The sequence below is a fragment of the Talpa occidentalis genome, unplaced genomic scaffold (assembly GCF_014898055.3).
Source record: "Talpa occidentalis isolate TD23 unplaced genomic scaffold, MPIMG_talOcc4v2.1 talOcc4.3, whole genome shotgun sequence".
Taxonomy (NCBI): Eukaryota; Metazoa; Chordata; class Mammalia; order Eulipotyphla; family Talpidae; genus Talpa; species Talpa occidentalis.
This window is the reverse complement of record NW_023603184.1, coordinates 39,205,598-39,229,466: the sequence shown is the minus strand read 5'-3', so window position 1 is coordinate 39,229,466 and position 23,869 is coordinate 39,205,598. Positions and strand designations below refer to the sequence as shown.

The 23,869-nt window shown below is 48.9% G+C and overlaps 2 protein-coding genes and 1 long non-coding RNA gene across 8 annotated transcripts in view; 2 read left to right on the top strand and 1 right to left on the bottom strand.

Annotated features, from left to right (window-relative positions):
- The window catches only part of C2CD3 (C2 domain containing 3 centriole elongation regulator), a 112,653-nt gene extending 108,381 nt beyond the window's left edge, over nt 1-4,272 (top strand). For both annotated transcript variants that reach the window (XM_037522954.2, XM_037522952.2), the window contains exon 33: nt 2,655-4,272. In XM_037522954.2, coding sequence (XP_037378851.1) covers nt 2,655-2,795 — 141 coding nt within the window. In that variant the 3' untranslated portion in view covers nt 2,796-4,272. The remainder of the gene's footprint in view (nt 1-2,654) is intronic.
- LOC119255620 (uncharacterized) overlaps nt 1-17,128 on the bottom strand; it is a 37,884-nt gene extending 20,756 nt beyond the window's left edge. For all 5 annotated transcript variants that reach the window (XR_005127502.2, XR_005127503.2, XR_008553506.1 and 2 more), the window contains exons 1-2: nt 16,820-17,128; nt 13,396-13,498 (exon numbers count right to left, since the gene is read on the bottom strand). This is a non-coding gene — a long non-coding RNA (uncharacterized LOC119255620). The remainder of the gene's footprint in view (nt 1-13,395; nt 13,499-16,819) is intronic.
- UCP3 (uncoupling protein 3) lies at nt 9,335-16,178 on the top strand. The gene is made up of 7 exons (XM_037522957.2): nt 9,335-9,361; nt 10,629-10,846; nt 11,322-11,523; nt 11,783-11,983; nt 13,057-13,158; nt 13,635-13,815; nt 16,003-16,178. Exons 2-7 carry the CDS (start codon nt 10,721-10,723, stop codon nt 16,118-16,120), a joined length of 930 nt encoding a protein of 309 aa, XP_037378854.1. The 5' UTR covers nt 9,335-9,361; nt 10,629-10,720; the 3' UTR covers nt 16,121-16,178.
- Nucleotides 17,129-23,869: the final 6,741 nt, after the last annotated feature.

Sequence of the window (23,869 nt, the reverse complement as noted above, 5' to 3'; positions counted from 1 at the left end):
TTGTTGGGCAGATCTGCATCTGTCTCCCTTCCAGCAGCCCTTGAGGACAGGAACCGTGGAGACCTAATGTCCTTAAGAATTGATCATGTTTAAAAATTTTTTTTAATTTAAAATAATAATAATAGGGCCTCCCCGGTGGCGCAGCGGTTGAGCACTGAGTTGCGAAGCTGCCCGCGGCCTCTGCAGCGCCGGTTCGATCCCCGGCTGCTCCCCGGCCACCGGAGGAGGGTCCCACATGGCGCACAGACCTCTCCTAACCCCCGCTGCTCCCCTCAGCAGTGTACCTCGGTCCTTCTGCCTCCTCTGCTCCCTGCTCTGGCTCTGGTGAATTCTCTCACCCTCCCGCGCTTCTGACTGTACCCAGTGCTTGTATAAACAAAAAAAAAAAAACAAACAAACAAATAAATAAATAAATAAAAACATGCCTCTATAAAAAAAAATTTTTTTAAATAAATAAATAAAATAAAATAATAATAATAAAATTAAATTTAAAAATTAAAATTTGTAAATAAAAATAAACTATTTAAAATTAAATAATGAAATTTAAAAATTAAATAAAATTTTAAAATTAAAAGAATTGCTCAGGTTCAGTAGATGTTAGGTTCCTGAAAGATGTTATGAATCCCCAATAAAGGTCTTTTGATTGTCACTTCTTCCATTGAGGTTCTAGTCCTAGAGCACAAGACCCATCTCAACCTCTCCAAAGCAGAGAATACTTCTCTTCTGACAGATGAGGACAGAGCGACAGGCTTTATAATTTGAAATAGAGGACCATGCTCTTTAGCCTGTTTTTCCACCCAACTTATGGAACACGTATCCCTTTTACTGTAGCAGAGCGATAAATGGAAAGATACAGCCGGTCACCCAGTGCAGCCAAGGCACGGGAATGGGGGTTGGTGTCACCTCTGTATTCTGAGCAGCACAGGAGCCAAGTCTTGGATCTTGGGAGTAGAAGTGGGTGTAGGGAGGCTTAAAGTACTATGGAGGCTTTGACTTAACTGAAGTCTTGGCACATGAGAGGTCAACAACCACAGGTTCCAGAATGAATGAATGAGATGTTTCTCATAAGAGAAGGTCTTACCCCCACCCAATTTAAACCTCTGATCTCCACCTTGTCTTACCCTTTCACTGGTCTGGAGCTACCGAGTTCCTGTCTTGGACCTGGTCTTAAAGTCACAAGCATCAAGCCCAATCCATGGGTACCCAGTCTGGAGGAGGCCAACAGGCAGCAGCACTCTGCCTCCCCTGGCCTGAGGCATTATGGGGTACAGCAGCTCCCATATTTTGGAAGGATGCAAAAGGATAGGCTTCCTTTCACCCTTTTATCCTAGGCCTAACTAGAAAACAGAGAGCTGTATCTTCTAGTCGCTTTCACTTGGTTCTCAGGAAACCATGCCTGAAGACTTCGGGGCTGAGAGCTTGCTCAGGTTGTCGACACTCCCTTGGCATGCAGAAATCCAAGTGGGGCCCTCAAGGTTGCCCAACTCCCATGACCCTTAGCACATTCCAGCTGTTACTCTAATTCTATTTCCCCAGCTTAACTCAGAGCTACAGGGGTTCAAGAACTGAGTTCTGTTCATTTCTATGTCCTCTCACACTAGAATTACAAGGTTAAAGAAACAAAGGGAAGACAGGGCTACTGACTGTTACCAACCCCAGAAGCATCTCTTGCTGCACATGTTTCCCATTAGCAGAATTGCAAGGGGCAAGGAGATAGCCTCACTCTCAGGGTCTCACCCAGCTGGCTCTTGGTGCCTGGGGAGTGGTGCCATGTACACTCTGTGCCCATCAGCTGGTGCACAAGGGGCTCAGGGAGAAGAAAGGGACTCATCCACAGAGCAGGCTGCGGCTCTGAGGTCAGCCAGTTTGCCCATGATAGCAGTTCCTACTTTCTTTCAGCATTGCCTTTTCCCTGAGCTTCCCCAGGCCTTATTCTCAGCCAGCTGCAAGGGTGACTTTCCTGTATAGCCTTGAATTTCTTCGGGGCAAGAACCTGGCCTGTAGGTACACACACACACACACACACACACACACACACACACACACTGGAATGAGTCATAGAAGAGCCAGAGTACTATGATGCCATAACCCAAATGCAAGCGCCGTAAGGGTGGGATTAATGATACCCCGTCGGCCTGAGAAAAGGAGGTGTTTGGTAGCAGGGCCACAGGTATGTGTTCCATGTCACCTGGCTGCTCCAGGAACTCCCACAGGCCGTGCAGAGAATATATTATTCACCATCATCTCCCCAGCAGTTGGCGCAAACACGGGATGGTCACAGCTCAGAGGATAAAGGCCTCGTATAGACTCATCCAGCCAGAGAAGGGATGAGGCTTCAGACCTGTCCTGGAGGTGACTGCCTCGCCTCTCCAGAGGCACAGAGAGAGTCTGAGCTGGCGTTCACATCTGAGTGCAGCTGCCCAAATAGTGGGAACTTGTTTTTATTGAACTTGAACTGTGGTCCCTCATCCGTGACATGATGTACCCACCTCTGGGGCCAAGGTTAATGTTAAACAAGACTGGACATGTGAAGTGCTTGGTAAACCAGTCAGCTGAACAATGTTAGCCAAAGGATCAAAAAATGAGGGGAATCAAGTCCTCTTTTGGAGGTGCAGTATCCACAGTGCTAACCAAGCTTGCTTCTCCATCTCTAGGACAAGAACGAGACCACCAAGGGAGCCCCGTCCCGAAGGCCTTATCGTCCCAGACCTATCTCGCTGCCTCCCAACCTGCCCGAGGAAGAAACTCGTAGGATCGCACGGATATTTTCTTCCCAGTACTCTCAGAAAGACTAACGCAGCCCGAGAGACTGGGGTAGGATACACCTGTCCATCTCCCTCTGCCTTGTTTGACTCACAGGAAGCACCAGCTCTGCTTCCCTCAGGGCTGCCAGAGCCCTGAAACCACCAGCAGCCTAAAGTGTCTCCTGACACTTGAGACCCAAACCAGCCCAGGGTCCACCTGCCAGCACCGCCCTTCCTTCTGTGATGAGGCAAAGGCTAGAAAAAACATGATTCCAGCGCCCAGGTGACCCACCCATCTTTGGACCAAGGGAAGTAAGCGGGCATCTTTCTACTGAAAAATTTCTCCCAATGTCCTTGACAGCACCGCCTTCTGCCCACCGTCCATTTGAATGATGGGCCATTTTTGCATTAAGGTTTAGGGGAGGGTGGGGAGTGGTAGAGGCATGAAGATTGTGTGCATTGTACATACACAAGGAAATCTTCAGGCCACCTCCAGTACATTTGCTTAGGAATAAGGTATTTTATAGATATAAATTATTTTTATGCTGTGTTGAAGTAATCAGTAGGAGAGAAGGGGAAATCACCTCCTTCAAACATTTTATCTGATTGTCTGAAAATTCTAACCATGCTTTTAATTTATTGTTTTTACCCAGCTCTGAAGGTCATTGCTTCTGCCTGTGTTTGAATAAAGTCATATTGGTTTTTGTATTCTGTGCACAAGTGTTTCCTGGGTTGGCCAGAACTGGAGTATTGGGAATTCTTTTGTGCTCTAGCAGCCAGAGAGAAAGTTTGACAACTATACAGTCCCTGAGAGAAACACATCTGGAACAGCAGGCTAAGTCACCAGGAGACTTCTGAGACCAAAGATCGGGTTGGTCCAGATGAGGATAGAACAGTATTTTCTTTGCTGGCACCTCAAATCTGTCAGCAAAGTAGGTCCACTAAGGATCCCATATCTCACTAGGTCAAGAAACTCTGGCTTAGACTGACAGACTCCAAATATTTGAGCAGCTAAAGTAGTCAAGAGCCTGTGGCCAAAGATGTACAGAGGCAAAGATGTACAGAGTGACTGGGGGAGAAGGTTGGAAGGGAACTAACATGTTGTGCCCTGCTTTCCGCCCCAAGCCCAAGTCATCTCACTGAGACCTACATACATGTCATTACTCCCATCTGGTAGTTCAGTTGAAGCTCAACGGTGTTAATTCTGTTGATACAGCTTGGAAGTGAATCCCCAGAGATGTCACAAGGTTTCTATGCTCAGGATGCAACCAGTAAGTGCTCTGAATTTGGGAAACTCGTGAGGAAAGGCTTAGGCTGGGGCAGTCAGGGAAGGCTTCCTAGAAGAGATGAGTCTAGAAGTAAGCACAGAAAGCACCAGGAAGGCACTTGGACCACATGCAGCTAAGCAGGGCAGAGAAGAGACCTGTAAGACTGCCATTTCCCTGGTAGGTCCCCTCCAGCCTCAGCCTCCATAGCCTCATCAGTCAAGTAGATAATAACCCCAGTTTCATAGAGTTGCCATAAAGATTAAAAGAGATGACACTTATGAAAGTGTTTCGCCTGCATTTGGCACATAGTGGAAGCCGTGGAAATGTCAGCCCCACCCACTCCTTCGCCACTATCCTGGAGCGAATCAGGTGATGGGCAAGCACACCAGTAACTGCGAGGTGGGCAGGGCATGCCCTCCAAGGGTACGTGCAGAGTAACGCAGGAATCCAGGAGGGACGGGGCTCTCCTCTGGTGAAGTGCATGCTCAGCCCCCTAACCTTCAACCTGCCAGTTCACCCTCTCCTCAGAGACTGCCTCTCAGGTCACCAGCCAGGAACTTCCAAGGCCTGGGGCCTCGCCTTTCTTGAGGCCACAGAGAATTTACTGAGGGGGCAGTTAAGGGCCTAGCCAGAAGGGTTAGGCCTCAAGTGAAGAATATTCCTTGCAAATCCTGCCCTAGCTCCTGTAAATAACCTCATCGAAGTCAGGTTAGGGTAAGGCCACGAGCAGTCCCCCTAACCAAAGGCTCCCTGGGCATCTGAAACCCACCATCTGCACTTACAGTGTTGGTTATTTAACTTTACTCTGGAAATTGGATCTTTTTCCAAACAGTAGCGCAGAAGTGAAATGCCTTGCAGAGCATGGGCTAAGGCATGAGGTCCTTGTTCCTACCACCACCTCTAACGAGCCAGTGTCTCCCCCACTTCCTTCTGAGCACTCCTTCCATGAAGTTGTGAAAATGGGCGTGTCTGATGACCCAGACGCTGGTTGATCCCCACCCATAGCGCCTACCTTGGAATTTCTAGCATAGGCTGGACTCAGGACAGGGAACCAAAGCAGATGTGTGTACCTGGCCGTGCCTCAAGAAGCTCCAAGTCCAGTGTAAGCTGACGCTGTCATTAAGTGTCTCCAGGGGCTGCTATCCCCTTGTTTGAGTTCCCGCTGTTTATCAGGAGCCCCCCCTAACCTCAGCAGCCAGAGCAGCCTCTTCTTTCATAACTCTAAATGTGACTACCTGTTCTGCTGACGCTAGGGCTGGGCATGGTCCAAGACAGAGGCTAGGACCGTCCAGGCCTGCCCTTGAGTGTCTGCTCTTCCTGACCACCTGTCCCACAGCCATGGTTCTATGCCCAAGTCCAGAAATGGCCACTGCCTGTTCCTCTGCCCCACCCAGTTCATTCCCTTCCCACTTCTCTAACATCTCCAACCCACCCCTACTTCCCTCTTCTTTTCTCTGTCATCTGGATCCCAGTTCTAGAAGGGCCCAGCCCTTATCCTCAGTGCCTACTGCTGGACCCCACAGTAGCTGCTGCAGAAGAACCCTTCCAGCGCCTCCCTCCATAACCTCCCCTGCTCACTTTGGCTCCAGCGATGCCCATGCTGAAGCCTCCAATGTCCTGTCATCTGGAATAGGTCACGGCAGATAGGCCCAAAGTACACTACAGTTCACGGGCCAGAGGTGGGGCCCTGCCACGCATTAGCTGTATGACCTGAGTAAGCCACTGTCATTGTCCCTCCCTCAGTGCCAGGATCTTCAGCCCTGAAAAGGAATGAAGCACTGATCCATGGTACAACATGGATGAACCTTGAAAACTACACTAAGGGAGATAAAAGCCTGTCACCAAAGGCCACATATTACATAAGGACTTAGAGGAAATTTCCAGAACAAGCAAATCTATAGTCAGAAAGTAGATTATGATTACTAGAACTGGGGCTGGCAGTGGGGCCTGGAGCTGGGACTGGGCTGGGGCTAGGGGCTGCAGGGGGTGACTATGGATGTGTATGGGGAGTTTTTGCAGGGAAGGAGTAATGAAAATATTCTAAAATTGATTGTGATGATCCATGGCTGCATAGCAGCGAGTACGCTAGGAACCACTGAATTGTACCCTTTAAGTAGGTGCATTGTATGGTATGTGAGTTACAGCTCAATAATAAAGCTGTTACTTAAAAAGCCTTGGGATCCTAATAGTACATACCACCTAGCTGTGAAAAATAAAAATGCTGTATGAATGTAAAGTATCTAGCATGCAGTAGGCAACCAAAAATGAGTGATTGTTGTTGTTATTATGAAGAGGAGAGCCCTACCCAACCTATCACAGAGACCTTGACCCTTGGACTCTCAAAGGTGACAAACCCGCCCCCCCGCCCCCCCCCCCCCGCCCCTTATCATCAGAGGTAGCCCTTTCAGCACCTGGAAAGAGCTATTTTAAAGAACCCTAAGTCAAAGGAACTGAACCAGATCTGGAACTCTGACCTTCCCCCTCGTCTCCCTGCCCCTCACCAGCCACCTCTTGTCAAGTCATGCTGTCAACTAGCTTCTCTAGGGTAAAGTTTCAGGTCAGCTGGACTGTATAAAAGATAGGTGCCAAGCCCGAGGCAGCAGATAAAACAGCGAATGGCAAAGAGGCAATCAGATCCCTGCTTCCACCTCCTGGAATGGAACCCTAAGGATCCTTAAGGAGCCCCTGTGCTTCCCCTTCCCTGGCTGGCCTCACGGGTAAGACCCCATTCTCCACCCCCTTTTTCTCCTCCCCTTCACGGCAGCTTACAGAGAGCAGCAGGAACCGTCAGGGATCACTAGTATGACAGGGGCTGCTAGAGTGTTACTTTAGCCCTCACCTGGGCCACAAGAGGGAAACGCATCCCTGATGAGAACACTGATGGGACTGGGACTCTCCCCAACATCTACTTCTCTCCCCCAGACTCCCTTGCTTGATCTGCTAGCAGCTTCTGCTGGGATTTTGCAAATATCTAATTAAGAAGTGACTTTCTCCTTAGTCTATCCCAGAATCCAGCCTTCTTCAAAATCATAAATTCCTCCTCCATCATCGCCATGAGGGGCCCAGAGACCCCTTTCCTAAGTGGGGATTATAGTGCACCTCTGATCTGAGACCTGGCCCAAGCCCTTGCTGAGAGGTTTACAGAGCTTGCAGAACTCTCCACCTGGGTGTCCTCAGGGGGGTTGCTGAGGGGGCTTTGCCTGGAGGCTGGAGGTGGCGGGGCACATTATGGCATCAGGCATCATTTCTCAAAATAGGGTCCTCCGATCCCTGCTTCAGAGCTACCACCGGGAATTTGTGTGTAGTGCAGCTTCCCAGGTCTAGCCCAGCCCTATATCAGAATCTCCTGGGATGAGGGCCAAGAATCCACTTTATTCAAGCAGCTCTGGGGATCCTGAGCTCTCCCTGAAGTCTCAGACACTGGGCGGGGGAACAGGCACGGGAGTCAGACAGCCCTGGGCTCCGGTGCATCGCCTTTTCTTCAGCCTTATCACTGGCTGCAGCCCTCAAAGCCTCAGGTCCTGGTTTACGAAGTTGGAATAATCATAACTTCTACACTGTAGTCTATAAAGTATTAAATAAGTTAATGCCTAAGAAGTCCTCAGCAAGGTGCCTGCTTCAGGAGGCACTCAGCAAGTGGTAATGGGGCACCACTCCCCCCTCCTCCCCTAGAACATTCCTTCTCTCAAGTGCTCCCACAGGGCTAAAGGATGAGAGTCTGCTCTCATCCTCTTCCTCCACGGGTCAGTAGCAGAGGTCTACAACCGCTAGGATTCCTCAAGTTGCAATTCTGGAGGCTGGAGTAAAGGAGGAAGGAGGTGGGGGAGTACCAGTCTCAGAGCAGCCCCTACCTGTACCCACCATTGTGGCCTCTGCCCCAACTTGACCCATGAACACTCTAGAGTCCTGCCCCCAAGGTGCAGCTTTTGACCATATCCATACCCATTCACTCTGACTCCCGTGGGTGACTCAGGACTGCCAATGGCATGGGCTCCAGCTTCACCCCAGGCTGCTGCTCTTAACCAAGTTCAGGCGTCAACACCTCTTACTGCACCATCCCAACCACCTCCTCACAGGTCTCTGAGCATCCCATCTCTCCCTTCCAGCCGGTCCTTGACACCTGCACCAGCATGCTCTCGACACAGATCTGTCACTCCCTACCCAAAAACCACAACTGCTCCCAGGGTCAGCTAGATTAGGTATAGCCTTGGCACTCAAGGCCCCCACCAGATGTGTCTGAGCTCTCATTTCCCGTTTCTCAGCTTGAGTAAGTGCGGCTCCTTGGTCAACTGGCCCTCTCTGGCCCCCTCCAGCTCTGGGCCATGCCTGTAGCAAGTTGCAGAGAGAAGCAGAGAAATAGAGCCTGTCCCTGTCTTTGGGGCTTCCCATCCAGAGGGGAAACCACTGCAGTTAGTGAGCTAATTCTACAAAATGGTGTGGGACCAGAACTGGGAACAAAGGCAGTTCAGAAGGGGAGCTCTGCTTTATGTTCAGCCACCTGGTCAAGTGAAAACAGGCTCCACCAGAGAGAGGCCCAGCCCATGAGCCTACAAAGTGCTCCCTGCAGAACCCAGCAGAGCACACAAAAATGCAGAGAATGGAAGTGCACAGCCCTGAAGGGCCCCCAGCTCACTGTGTGACCTCGGACAGCTCATCCCACCCAAATGGGGCTCAGTTTTTCACCCTGAGAGTGGACTAAAAAAAATCTAATTTGTAGCTTCTTCTATTAGAATCTGGGTGACCAGTAAGTCTTTGAATAGGGGACATTCCTACAACCAGTACGAGTAACTAGAGATCATAATCCCCAAGGACCTCCCCAACTCTATGGGTCAGGAGTTTGCCCAGCTTGTGCCAGCGGAGGCAAAGGGCAAGGGAAATGCCAGGGCTTGGGGAAACGTGGCTAACAGGATATGGGCACTGGGAGAGGCAACTGCATGCGAGACACACACACACACACACACACACACACACCAGCCACTCCAGCCTCCTGCTGGGACAGAGGCTGCCCTGGCAGCAGCTGTCTTCTGTAGGGCAAAGGGAAGTGGAAGTGGAGGCAGGAGGAGGATGTTATTTCCCCAAACATGCCTGTAGTGCCCTCGCCTCCGGCGGGCCCAGCTACATGGGCCTAACACCGCCCTCCCAAGGAACCAGATCCTCTTGGACCCCTCATGGAGGCCCAGGCTGTAGGAGGAGCACTCCAGAGGGATCCTGATACCTGACTGGGAGGTGCCAAGCCTTAGCCTCTCTGGGCTCATTTCCTTCATCTGCCAACCTGGGCAGTGATGCCTACCTGGCCTTCACACCAGCTGTTGCCCCGTGGGCCTAGCCACTGGATTCCCCGGAGACAAGGTTTGCACATAATTTAGTAACTGCAAAGGGCTTGGATGCTCCATACAAAGGCAAGATGGTGGCTGTCCCCCGGGGCCCTTGAGTAGAAGGGTGACAGGAAGATTTTTACCCCCTGAAGAAAATGGCTGGAGTTCAGTGCCACAGTCTGTCTCTTCCTGTCTTTCAGTGTCTGTTTTCCCATTTGTAAAATGGATTTAAGGCTGCCCTGTCTGCTTTCCAGGGCTGTTTCGAGTCTGGTATAGCAGAGTGAGCCAGACTCTGACACTAGTGGCTGAGCAAGCTAATGTCTCTGAGCCTCAGTTTGCTTATCCAGCAGCAGGGGACGAGGCAGGAGAAGTCTATGAGATGGTGTGCCAGGCTCCGCTGCAAGGCCCAGTGGTCGTTTCCTCCTCCTACCCTCAGCTGTGCCCCAGACTCACACCAGCTCAGCCCTTTCCCAAGGCTCCAGCTGCTGAAACCCTGGCCACCACTCAGGGCTTAACTCACATGGCCTTTCTTCCGCCTTGTACCTTGAAATTGCTCTTATTCCACCTCATGAAAAAAAAAGAAGTCTCTCCCGCCCTGGGTCCTTCCTGGACATTAGTCTCGTCTACTGCACAGCAGTGATCTGTGGGTGTGTCTGTGTCCCCACAGACTCCTTGGGAATTTCCTGTGGGCCAGGCACTCGAGTGTTTTTATTCGTCTCTGGGCTTCCCTGAGTGCCAAGTAAAGAACCTAGGGTGGGGTGGGTCCTAACGAGGGCACACAGGCCCTGGGAAAGACTGTCAAGAGTAATAGAAGGGTGGGGGGAGCTGGACAGCTTTACAATAGAGGAACTGCCTGCTCTATTTACATATGTTTGGATGCAGGTAGGTCTCTGTCCAAAAACCTCCTCCTACATCTACTAGGCAGGCCTAGCATTCCAGAATTGGCACATAATTCCCTTTATATAGCTCGGTGATCACTAAAATGCACACAATCATTTATTTGGGACAAAAGGCCTCAAGTAATGAGACTCAGAAGGCTGTCCACGCACCTCAAGGAGGCCTTTCCCAGGAAAGCAGCCTGATCGCGGGGGAGGAGAACAAAATTTTAGAGTGGAGACAGAACCAAGACTGGCCCCTGACTGAGCCTCAGTTTCCTTCAATACAAGCCTATTTCACCCAACTAAATGATCATTTCTGAAACAACCCCCAATCCCTCACCTTTACCCTCCCTCCACCCCCACCCCTGCTGAGGGAGCCTGGAGGGAGACCCCAATGGCACAGATTCCATCTGACTCCTACAGCCTCCTCCCTGCACTGAAGTCAGGGCTGCAGGGCAGCCTCTCTTCGGACCTCCCCTGAGCCCCTGAGGGATCAGGCAGAACCTTCTGGAACCATGGTTGGACTGAAGCCTTCGGAGGTGCCTCCCACAACAGCTGTGAAGTTCCTGGGGGCAGGCACAGCAGCCTGTTTTGCAGACCTCCTCACCTTTCCACTGGACACAGCCAAGGTCCGCCTGCAGGTAAGTGCCCTTTGGCCAAGCGTTGTTGTTGCCAACAAGGAAGGGCTGAGTTCTCCACCACAGCAGCAGCCGCTCTTCTTCACACATGCTGCTGTTTAAGACGCTTGCCTGCCTCCGCCCCATCGCCATCACCCAAGACAAAAAATCATAATTCCTTGGCAGGCCTTGAAGGGGTGTTCATGGCCTACTTTGTGAATCATAAGATGTGAAGCAAAGGAAGTGTGACCGCAGGGGAGCCACTGACCATTTGCAGTGGGAGAACAATCTGCCCTCCCTTTGCTCTTAAAATCAAATGCCACATGTTGTACAGCAGCCTGTGAGCTGTAAGCTGCTACCCAAACCTCAGTTTTTCTTACTGGGGTTCGCCAGCTGCCATGATGCTCTCTCCCAAGGCCTGCCCCAGACAAGTCCCTCTGCGTGCAGCCCCACCCACACCACACCAAGTTCCTAACACCTCTGTGGGGGTGTCCCTCAGATCCAGGGGGAGAACCAGGCAGCCCGGAGCACCCAGTACCGTGGCGTGCTGGGCACCATCCTGACCATGGTGCGCACCGAGGGCCCCCTCAGCCCCTACAATGGGCTGGTCGCCGGCCTGCAGCGCCAGATGGGCTTCGCCTCCATCCGCATTGGCCTATACGACTCTGTCAAGCAGTTCTACACCCCCAAAGGATCCGACCGTGAGTCCCCAAGACCCTGAGGACACCAAGGGGTGGAAGGAAGCAGAATCTTGGTCTGAGTGTCAGGAAACCAGGGTGGGGCAGCCTGGAAAGCTGGTAATAGACCTATGAGAAGACTCTGAGCCACTGTCAAGGAAGCTCTAAAACCCCAACTCAGAAGAAGAGGCAGGCACGGGGCAGGGAGAACTGCATCAGGTCTAGAGAGGCGTTGGGTGTGGGTGGGGCACCACCCCATTCTCTCTCTCCTGCTTCTTTGCAGACTCCAGCATCACTACCCGGATACTGGCAGGCTGCACCACAGGGGCCATGGCGGTCATGTGTGCCCAGCCCACTGATGTGGTGAAGGTGCGATTTCAGGCCAGCATACACCTTGGATCTGGGAGCAACAGGAAATACAGAGGAACAATGGACGCATACAGGACCATTGCCAGGGAGGAAGGGGTCAGGGGTTTGTGGAAAGGTAGGTTTGGGCTCCAGGCTCAGGGGGCTTCAGACAGAGCTTCCCCTACCCTAGGAACAGGACAGGGAATTGAGCAAGGAAGGAAATCCCAGTGATTCTGAAAGAAACTCTCAACCAAAAATCTCTCACTGACCTTCCACAGCGCCCCAAATTCAGTTCAACTTGCCAACCCTTCACAGTGTGCAGGCTGCCTTGAGGGAGACAGACACCAACAAAAGATACTTCCAACGCCTCTCAGCTCTCACAAACAAAAGAGATGACTTAGGCCAAGGAGTAGCTCTTCCACCATGCAGAATGCGCTAGATTCACAGAGACATACAGGTCCAGTGGCAGGAGAAACCAAGGCTGCTCTAGAGGGAAAGTGATTCAGGAAGGGCTTCCCCAGCCACAGCCTGAGAGGGGCAGCTACAGAACATGGAGCAGAAACAGCGGCTGTTGGAGGAGGCAGCCACGAGGGCTGGGCAGCAGGTAAGCACAATGAGGAGGGAGCTTCTTTGCCAGCAAGACTTTATGGCTCCCTCCATGTCTAAATGGCAGCCACCTGGACAAACATTGGAGTCTCTCCCACCTGTGGCCAGAAGTGGCAATCCTTGTAGAAGAAAGAGTGACTCCGTGAAGGTTAAGGGCAGACCTCAGTCACATCCTGCCCAGGAGTTGCTGTGTGCCCCCCCAGAGCCCAGCCCTCATTTGTAAAACAAGGGGTTTGGTCTTGATGCTCTGATGCCACCAGTGCCACATCCCACCACTGCTCCGAGAGACCCACCTCCCTCCTGCAAAGAAAGACTTCCCAGCTCCAGCTAGGCCTCAGGGAGATATTTTAATATGCGTGGATAGTGCAGATTACCCTCCAAAATGCGGACTAAATAAATGCAAATGGACCTCTCTGTTTTCTGACTCTAAGGTGGACAGTGATAATCTGAAGTTGTTGACTCTGGAGAGGAAGTGTGGAATGTGGGTTCTTCTGAAACCACCAGAATTAGGCACTATGCCCCCCTTAGTGGAGCCTAAGGCCTTGTAGCCAGGGCATTCACGGTTCCTAGTCCACACTTATCACCTCACCCCCTTCCTAACAGGAACTGTGCCTAACATCACAAGGAATGCCATCGTCAACTGCGCAGAGATGGTAACGTACGACATCATCAAGGAGAAGCTGCTAGAGTATCACCTGCTCACCGGTGAGGCCCTGGGCTCCAGGCAGATGTCCTGCCCCCGCAGGGAGGGAACCTGATCTCTGCAGAGTGGGCATCACCCAGAGGCAATCGGGATGTGGAAGGAGCAGGAGAGAGAAGCAGCGCCCAGTTAAAAAGTGCCCACCACATCACCATAACAAATAGGAGAGCAAATAGGAGAGCAGGTGGGGAAGGCAGAGATCTGGCTGCCAGCAGCGCCTACTTCAAGGGAGGGTCTCTCACCTTCTCTGACTTCAGTTTCCTCAAACCAGGTGGTTGGAGGGGATAACCTTCCAGCTCTGGGGTGGCCACTTCCATCTCGCCCGTACTGACCAAGAGCTCTGCCCTGGGCAATGGAGATGTGGAAATTACCGTCCTGCTCAGTTCAGGGTAGTGGGGGACAAGGATGAATTCGGGTAGAACAGAGGGCGAGGGCACCCCATCTCACAGCCCAGTATTTGCTCTTCGCTTCCCTGCTACAGACAACTTCCCCTGCCACTTTGTCTCTGCCTTTGGGGCTGGCTTCTGCGCCACCGTGGTGGCGTCCCCTGTGGATGTGGTCAAGACCCGGTATATGAACTCGCCCCCAGGCCAGTACCGCAGCCCCCTGGACTGTATGATGAAGATGGTGGCCCAGGAGGGCCCCACAGCCTTCTATAAGGGGTGAGTCTCTGCCTCCTCGATCTCCTTCCTCCCTCTCTCCCTCTCTCCTCCCTCTCTCCCTCCCTCCTCCTTGCGCTGATAACATGCCTACCTGCTGTGACTAGCACAAATATAAATGCCGCAGAGGGAAGTATAAAGAATTAAGGATTTTTTTTTTTTTTTAAATTGTGGGCCAAATCTGATTTGGAGGTTAAGGAAGGCTTACCCGAAAACCCAGATTCTAGGTAGAGGTAAAGGTACAGTCAATCCCCAAATGTTTTGGGTAGAGGAGGAAAAGACCGTTGGTAAGGCTGCAACTTCTCTGAACGCTGCCAGGACCGAGGAGCACCACTGAGGCAACAGAAATGCCCAGCATTTTCTCGCTTCTGCATCTTGACAGTTACCATTCCCTCCGCATGGAACGCCATACCTACTACACACCCTGCATTCTGGCCTTCCTTCAAGACTCATTCAAATGTCTCCTCCTCCCTAACACCTCAGGGCTCAATTTTCTTTCCACCCTGTGAACTTCAGCCATATATCCTAATACCATTTTTGTGGATCTACCATACCCTGTTTTGTATTATGGTGTTTGTAAATTCAAATTACCCCCTTGCTAGAGAGCAAACTCCTTGAAGCCAAGGACTCGTGGTGATGTATGTATCTTTCACGGCCCAGAGTCCCTAGCACAAAGTCAGCACTCCATAACATAGATTATAAACAATCATTATGATTGATCAATCACTAAGCATCAGGCCTTATACTAAGCACTTTACATATATTATCTCAACAACCCCCTGAGCCAGGCAGTATCCACCTTTGCTGAGGAAGAAGCTGATTCTCAGAATGGCCAAGTAACTTGTCCAGGATCACAAAGTTAAAATGGCAGAGCCCCAGCTCATCCCCGGACCCCCACCTAGACCCCCAGGCACTACCCAATATGTTGTCATCCATCCCACTACTAGGCACTTTGCTCCGTCTCCTCACCTCCCACTACGTTGTCTTCCACAGAGAGTTTCCTGGTGCCCAGTGTTAGACTGGGCCCAACAAGCAGCCAGGGTCTCAACCCTGGGAATGACATCCTATAACAATTGCATATGACAGGCTGTTCTTTTCCTACCATCTTCAGCTTTATCCATTTATTCTTTCACTTGGTAAACACATATTAAGCATCTAGCATAACCAAGCTGTGCCATGCTCCCCTCAAAGAGCAGCAGATGAATAGGTGATATTTATTAGCATTTACAGATGCCAGGTCCCATGCTGTGTGCAGTACATTAACCTCTTTAATCCTCATGACGACACAATAAGACACTGTTTTTTTTTTACCTCATGATATAGAGGAAACTGAGCCTCAGAAAAATGAAGTAACTTGTTCAAGGTCATTCATAAAACTAGAAAATGGTGGAGCTGGGATTTGAACCCAGGTCTGACACCAGAGTTCACATTCATTGCCCCAATACTGCACTCTCTGTGAAGCGTCTTGGCAGAGGATGCAAGGGAGAATTGTCAAGAGACTGTGGTGCCCAAACTGAGTCTTGCAAAGCCCAGAGCAGTCAGCCAGGCAAGGAGGAGAGAAGATCCAAGCAGAAGGAACAACATGGGCAAAGGCATGGAATAAGAGTAGCAGGGGCAGAGGGGACAGGAGGGGTTAGCAGAAAGAGAGGCTCAAGAGGAGGGCCGGGCCAGGCATGGAAGCCTCCTGAGTCTGTGAGGTGCAGCTGAGGTGGGGATTCTTGGGCAATTAGCTAAGCTGGTGTTACACTGTCTCTGCCCCTGTGGCGCACCAGCTCCTCTGGGCCCTGGCCTCCTCAGAGGTGGCCCCTCGGGATGTAAATGAGCCCTGGGACACCAGGAGCAGGTCAGACGGCTCATCTGAATCCCATATCTGACACTGGCTCACTGTGGCAGCCTGAGTTTCTGAAACAGAAACCTGGCAACCATCGCAGTTACCTCGTGGAGGCGTGACAATTAACCACCTGCCGCAGTGACCTGGCTCAGATGGTTAATTTTCTCTCCTTCCTGACTCCAACTTCCACCTACATTTCTGCGGCAGAGAAGGAAAAACCCGAACAAATCTCAAAAAAGTGCTGGTTTCTACCAGAGGTCTATGTCCTTTGGCTCCGACCCCCAAAAAGGGGGGGCGCAGTAGAACTGTCTGGGACTCTGGGTCCGTGCCGCCTGAAGTTTGGTTGTTTTTCTCATCAGGTTCACACCTTCCTTTTTGCGTTTGGGAGCCTGGAACGTGCTGATGTTCGTGACCTATGAGCAGTTGAAACGGGCTTTGATGAAAGTCCAGCTGTTAAGGGAATCTCCGTTTGAGTAAGACAAGACCACTTGATTCCAACTGAAGCAAAGCCCGTTAAGAATGGAATCAAACAGTGGCCCACGCACACAAGGACACAAGCCCCACGTGTGTTTACAGGAATGTTTACTCGCTACTAGTTCAAGAAATAGAAGAGGAAGGATTCTGTTCTTCAGTGCTTTGTCTTAAGAGTACCTTGGCTTTGCACTGACAAGACGGAAAATAAATTATATTAATTTTTGAAACCCGTCAGGTTGGATGCCTAACATTTAGGCAAGAGAAAATCACCCAAAACAGACCCATTTGGATAAAATGGAAGCTTCCACGTTGATGTCCCCTTAAAAATCTGATGAGAAGATGAATTATGAACCGGAAAGACGGCAAGCGAGGGGCAGGAGTGGCGCAGGACACACTGGAAACCAGCTAAGGAGGGACACTGCCAAGGCAACGCAAAGCTGTGACTGCAGCCTGCAATTAATCAGGACTCTCAGCCCTGAGTGTAAAGTGTCTGCCACTTAGAATCCACAGGGATTCTAGGAAATGTGAGAGAGGGGAAAAAAGAGAAAACTTAGAACCTGTGCCCTAACAGCACTCCGGGGGCATGTGAGATGTCTGCTGACGACACTGGAGAATCCAGAAGGCAGCCTCAACCCCCTTTCCTGTGAATGAGAATAATCACACCCCCACCCCGCCCCCACGCCACCCCACCCCGCTCCTTACCTCACCAGCAGAGTTACAAGGATTAAGTGAGAGGCTGGATGTAAAAGCACTCACAAAAGCAAAACCCTGTACAAATATAAATATAAGGACACTTCCTTGGACAAGGCAGTAAGGAACTGCCAGAAAACATTCTTTTGAAAGACAGTTGTCTAGAGGTGAATCCCAAGGAACCGGAGCTGGGAGTGACAGAGGGTGACCTATGGGAGCCCTACTCCCAGGCAGCCCCGCTCCCCAAGTGGACTCTGAGGTGCCTTGGAGGGCATGGGGCTTGGTGGGGAGAAGGAGGTAAATGCCAGGCTGAAAGTCTAAAGTGGCCGGACTCAGAATTTTGGGAAAATTATTATGACTCAATAAAGGAATCTACACTTGGGTGTGGGACTGAGAACTTGCCAATTCTCTGCCCGCTCCTTCTTGGGCAGAACTTTCCTTCCTCACTTCAGGCTTCCTTTCGTCATGACTGGGCCACATCTGCCCCCCCCCCCACCCCACCCCCAGGAACTCACACGGCCTTCTGCCTGCTCTGCCTTGAAAGGCTGCTCCACCATCTGTCAGAGGCAGCTGGAACCGATGACCTCCTTCTGGGCAGAAGCTTGGACATCTCTCTGGTTGATAATGAGGACCCAGAATACAGTGCTTTTTTCTGCTTCTTGGCAGCCAGGGTGGCTCTAATGACAGAACCAGGTTTGAAGCTTACCCCTCACCCACCCACCTGATTAACAACTTAATTCACTGGGAATCCTCACACCTCAATGTCTTACAAGAGATGTGAAATATCCCACCTCACAGGACTTGTCCAGCAGTGTCTCCTCTCCATCCTGACTCCTCATACCCAGAAAAGAGTGAATATCTACTCACCCTCAGCACGTTCCTAAATTTAAATTATAATTTGAGATCATCTACATATGCAAACCGGAAAATCCAAATTAAAGCAAAACCAAAAATTGGTGTGAGGGTTTTCAAATAAAATCCATATTTAAAAGTTTCTTTTGATTTGACTGGCTTGGGCAAATTATTTTGAAATGCCTGATTCTACAAATAGAACTATTTGATCAAATAGAACTACAAGGTAAGGTTGCTCACAACACTATAAGTGTCCATAAAGCATTGCAAATATTAAGGAACAGCAAGGGCTTGTGGGGATGTTTGTGTATATGTCCCCATGTTATACTCTCCTAGACAACTTGCAAAGAGAAAATTCAGTGATGCTTCTGAACAAATGAAAGTACAGAATTATTTAAAGTGGTTGTTGAGGAAGCAACTACAGAATCAACATCAAAACATAAATCATGTTGCCACAACAGGAGCTGACTGGTTTCCTCTTCAATTGCACTTTGAAATTCTGAATAAAATGAGAAAGTTTGTAGGGAAACTGCTACATACAACCTTTGCAGAAAAGAAGCCTTCAAAAACTCTGGGTTTCTAGCAGAAAACTCTGTCTACATGCTCTTAACTTTATTCACCCATTCTAGGAAAGTTTCAACACTAAATATTCACTCAGAGACCAGTTTTTCAAGTTTACCATCTTATACTGATATGAGAGCTCCAATTCCTGCAAATAATACAATATTTATAGAGTAAATATTTTGAATGGAGTAATCAGCCCTACCTTTCTCACTTCTCACTATTAGTTTTCACCAGCAATAATTTGGTTATACCATTTGTTATTACTACTTGGTGTCTTTTTTCTTTCCAAATGTTAGCTTTACAGTCATTAAAAAACTTGCTGCTGGTGGAGTATAACTTAAATAATCTTAAAAGTGTGTGGTGTTGTAGTTTGGGAAACATTTAATAGTGACTGGAATTTGCTCATTAGAGCCTATCCCGATGCAGCAAAGAGCCGCCTAAAAAAAAATATTGGCCACTAGGTTACTTCTTTTTTTTTTAACAGTTGTTTTTTTTTAAGCAATCAGCACTATTTTTATCTTGAGTTGATCTGCATAAAGATTTGCTTATACATACAAGAACTGGGGTACAGACCAGAGGTGTGGGGGGTGAGAGGATTCACCAGAGACAGAGTGGGGAGCAGAACAGGTGGATTGACTGAAATACACTGCTGAGGGGAAGTCAGCTGTGCCATGTGGTTCACCTCCTGCGCCACCAGGGAGGCCCTGCATTTCATTTTATATATCTAAGAATAAACATTACAAGTTTTATGCTGACTGTTAGTCATGTGATTTTATGTGTTAGTCTAGTATGTATCTTGTTTCTTTTATATTGATATTTTGTTACCTATATTTTAGAGGTTAATGGAAAGAGATTTAACTCATCCTATGAAAAGACTTGATATTTAGAGTAGAAAGATATAAAACAATAAACATGTAGTATTAAGAAGTGCTATATTAAGAATTCCTGTAGATATCTATAAAATACGTATATCCGTTGACTTTGCTGAAGGTATGTAAATCAGCATAATTATGACATTTAATCTACTATGTATGAATTCAGACTATAAAGATTCACTGACATCTCATATATCTCATGAGAAGTTTTGGAATAAATTTAGAATTTATTCAAAGTCTTAGGGGGAAATGATGTCCTGAGTTAATCCCATACAGGCTTTGTGGACCCCACCCCCACTCCAGACTAAAGCCATCAAGACATTGGGAAAGACAAATCCCATCACCACCAAAGGGAGGGTGGCTGGGACCTGAGGGTGGAGTTGGGCAGCCAGGTTGGATATAAAAACCAAAACACGTGGGCCTTGGGCTCTCTCTGGCTCGCGATCACTCGCCTCCTGGCTTCACCGCTCCTGGCTGGCGGCGAACTCTGAGAGCGCCATTTTGGAATTCCTGATCGGCGGATCGGGCAGGACTCATTTAAAACTTTGTCTCCCACTTTTCTCCCAGAGCTGTACATTTCCTCATTTCCCCTTCCCTTGTAAATAAACCTTTTATTAACCTTTCGCGTGTGCCTGCAGTAGAGCATTGATAAGTCCTTTTAAGCGCGCGGGTGAGGACCCACAGTCAGGCACCCCGTTTTGTATCGGGGTTGCTCTACAACAAAAGTACCAGGAGCAGTCCTTGAAAGGATGTTAACATGGTCTGGTTTGCATTGTTGTTGTTCTTGTTTTGGTAGCTCATTTATTGAAATTTAATTCACATACCACACAATTCAACCATTTAAGAGTAAAGAAAGTCAGTGGCTTTTAGTTTATCAATTTTAGAAGATTATCATCACCGCCCAAACAACCACCCACTTCTACACTTTAGCTGTCACACCCGATTCCCCACCACCCCCAACCTTACTTTCTATTTCTATAAGAGTTTCCTACTCTGGACATTCCGTGTAAATGGAAACATACAATTTATAGCATTTTGTCACTGGCTTCTTTCACTTAGCATAATGTTTTCAAGGTTCATTCATGTGATAAATGTATTTCATTCCTTTTTATGGTTGAGTGAAGAAGGATCTTTCAACTCTAATGGTGTTGTTCTGATTCAACATTTAAAATACAGGATTTGCTACTTACCAACAAAAATCCATTTAAAACTTCTAATCTGATTTTGTTGTTACAAATGATTAAAATATTTCTGACTTTGTTGCCATTCTTACAATCCCCACCCCCCCTTTTTATAAACCAAGAGAGAGAATAACATCAAAAGACATAAAAGTTTCAAAATGTATGGTTCAATTCATACCTCACGTGGGTTTAAAGCACTTCAACCTTACATCATCTTTAAAACTATATGTTCTGGGGGCCTCCCTGGTGGCGCAGGGAGTTAAGCACCGCACCGTGAAGCAATCTGCAGCCTCTGCAGCACGAATTTGATCCCCAAGTTCAATCCCTGGAGGTCCAGAGAGCAACCCACATGGCGCAGCAGACCTCTCCTGACTCACCCGCTGCTCCCCTCCACAGTATATTTCAGTCAGTCTGCCTGTTCTGCTCCCCACTCTGTCTCTGGTGAATCCTCTCAACCCCTGCATCTTTGGCCCGTACCCCAGCTCTTGTATGCATAAATAACTGAATCTTGAAAAGTTCTATAGAAAAACTATTATATTCATTAAATTTCCTTGAGTTCTTTTAAGAGTTCAACTTTTTATTAAATGTTAAAATCAAAAAACCTTTTTTTCACTTTCTTCTCAGCTAGGGCAGCCCTGGTGGAGGGACAGGACCTCCTGCTGGGATCCACACCAGCTTTGGCAGGCCCACGGTGCCTACATTGCAGATGAAACTGCCTTGGCCAGGGCCTTTTCAAACAAACCACAAATTTCAACATTTACTCTGGCTACTTTAACGAGGGCACTGATCTTATCATCTGTGTCATCACCTCATCTAGCGCAAAACAAGGGCTCAGTAGATAAGGCAAGCTACCAGACTGCAGCCACGGTCCGCTGCTGGTCACAGTGCCAGCCATCCCGTGAAGTGAGGCCTCACTCAACTGCAGCCTAAGCCTGCTCAGAAAGGTCTAGCGCCAAATGAAAATGCAACCAGATAATTTTGTGTTTGCATGGGGTGGGGAAGAGTCATTAATACATCCAACCTACTTCATATTTTAGCAGAAATAACCAGACATTTGAAGTGTTTTTTTTCCTCATATTTGTTTTTATTACCTGATGTTTCCCTTTTTTTTTTTTCTGGCATTCTTGTATGTTTTTCATTGTTTCAAACACAATTTTATTTAAAACTTTTAAGTTCCAAAACTGTTAATACAATTGTTTACTGGTATGATATTAACAAACTCTTATCAATTTGATTGCTGACATATATTTACAAATAACTGAAATACAGCTATATATTTTTCCGATGAAATTGATGTGAAACAACCTTTTAAAATGTACTTATCTGGGGCCTCCCTTGGTGGCACAGCGGTTGAGTGCTGGGCTGCGAAGCTGTCTGCAGCCTCTGCAGCGCCGGTTCCATCCCCGCAGTCCTCGGCGAGGGTCCCACATGGCGCGACAGACCTCTCCTGCCGCCTGCTGCTCCCCTTGGCAGTGTATTTCATCATCTGCCTGTTCTGCTCCCCACTCTGGCTCTGGTGAATTCTCTCACCCTCCTGCGCTTCTGACTGTGTCCAGTGCTTGTATAAATAAATAAATAAAATCTTAAAAAAAAGAATAGAAAATTAAAAAAAAAAAATAAAAAAAAAAAATAAAATGTACTTATCTGAACCCATACATTCTCTAATTTGTCCAAAGGACATCTTAGAACTTGGACCAGCTGCTTGCTAGAAATCCAGAGGTACAATAATTGATCTGCCTGGTTCCTTCCAAAAGAAAGGCTTTTTGTTTGCTTTTCTTTGTTTTTAAACCCTGTGTCAAGAGAATTTAAAGTGATTTCTTCTTTTTTTAATTTATTTATGCATACAAGAGCTGGGGTAGAGGCCAGAGGTGTGTGAGGGGTGGGGAATGAGAGGATTCACCAGAGACAGAGCGAGGAACAGAACAGGCAGATTGACTGAAATACACTGCTGAGGGAGCAGCAGGTGAGACAGGAGAGGTCTGTTGGACCACATGGCTTGCTCCATGGCCAGCTGGGGAATCGAACTCACGTTGCAGGGGCTGCTGCGGAGGCTGCAGACAGATTCATAGGTTGTGTCTTAACCTCTTGCGCCACCAGGGAGGCCCTAAAGCTTCATAGTTTGCGTCTTAACCACTGTGCCACCAGGGAAACCCTAAAGAGATTTCTTCTTAGAGGAAATCTCTCCTTTCTAAGTGACACACATCATCCTTTTAATATACCCTTGAATTTTACCAGGACTGAGCAAAAACTCATGGGTATAAGAGTCTTTGGAATTCAGATACTTCCATTTGGCAGTCAGGTGAAACTAATTCCAGGCTGCTAGCTCCATTCTGTTCTTTATATCTCCTCAAAGATCCCTGGCAATTTCAGCAGCCTCACCACTAACTGCCTGCGCATCCCAGGAATCAGTTCATCACAACCAGAGACAGACCCTGCAAAAGCTAGGCAGGATAGTGAACAAGAACCTCCACTGGGGAAACTTCTGCCAGGACTATATGCTCAGTTTGTTTTTCTTTACTGTTGTAATTTTGTAAACTCCTCAGCTGACAAGTCCTTCCCCTTGTGGGCTGTACAGAAAAAACAGGCATGGAGCCTGACTGACCAGGGTTGAAGTTATTGCTCACCCTTCTTGATTGTTGACAGTAAGCAGGTGCGTTAACCACTTTGGGCTGTTTCCTTGTCTATAAAGTGAAGGTTAATACCAGCCTCACAAGGTGAGGTGAAGCACCCATACTGAAGTGAACTGAAGGATTCCACCTGCCAAATGTTCATCTTCCCCTTTCTCCCGCCACTTTTTTATTTATTTAATTTTTTTATAGAGGCATGTTTTACTTATTTATTTGTTTGTTCTGTTTTTTGTTTATACACGCACTGGGTACAGTCAGAAGCGCGGGAGGGTGAGAGAATTCCCCAGAGCCAGAGCGGGGAGCAGAGCAGGCAGACTGAAGTACACTGCTGAGGGGAGCAGCGGGCGGCAGGAGAGGTCTGCGCGCCATGGAGGACCCTCCTCTGGTGGCCGGTGGCCGGGGAGCAGGCGGGATGCCGGGGAGCAGTCGGGATCGAACCGGCATCGCAGAGGCCGCGGGCAGCTTTGCTGGTCCCCCGCCACTTTTTAAGGCGCTGGCAACAGCAGCCCAGACTGCACGCTTTGAGCCTCTACACGCATCTGCCCTTCCAGAGCCGAGACAGTGTGTAGGAGCTAGCTTCCTACTCTGGAGGGGCTTACAGAGTCGAGTCAGGGAGGCAGTTTCCTTACACAGTCCTGGGAGCCCTATCAGGGTGAAAACAAGAGGTCGGGGGTACACAAAGCGAGAGAACAGGGCCTCCCCGGTGGCGCAGCGGTTGAGCGCTGGGTTGCGAAGCTGCCCGCGGCCTCTGCAGCGCCGGTTCGATCCCCAGCTGCTCCCCGGCCACCAGAGGAGGGTCCCACATGGCGCGCAGACCTCTCTTGCCGCCCGCTGCTCCCCTCAGCAGTGTACTTCGGTCTTTCTGCCTGCTCTGCTCCCCGCTCTGGCTCTGGTGAATTCTCTCACCCTCCCGTGCTTCTGACTGTACCCAGTGCTTGTATAAATAAATAGATAAATAAATAA

Bases quoted from the DNA above. Each gene is read 5' to 3' on its own strand.
- UCP3 (XM_037522957.2), top strand. From the start codon at position 10,721: ATGGTTGGACTGAAGCCTTCGGAGGTGCCTCCCACAACAGCTGTGAAG. The intron at 10,847-11,321 runs GTAAGTGCCCTT...GGTGTCCCTCAG, and splicing joins CAGCCAAGGTCCGCCTGCAG to ATCCAGGGGGAGAACCAGGC. The intron at 13,159-13,634 runs GTGAGGCCCTGG...TCCCTGCTACAG, and splicing joins AGAGTATCACCTGCTCACCG to ACAACTTCCCCTGCCACTTT.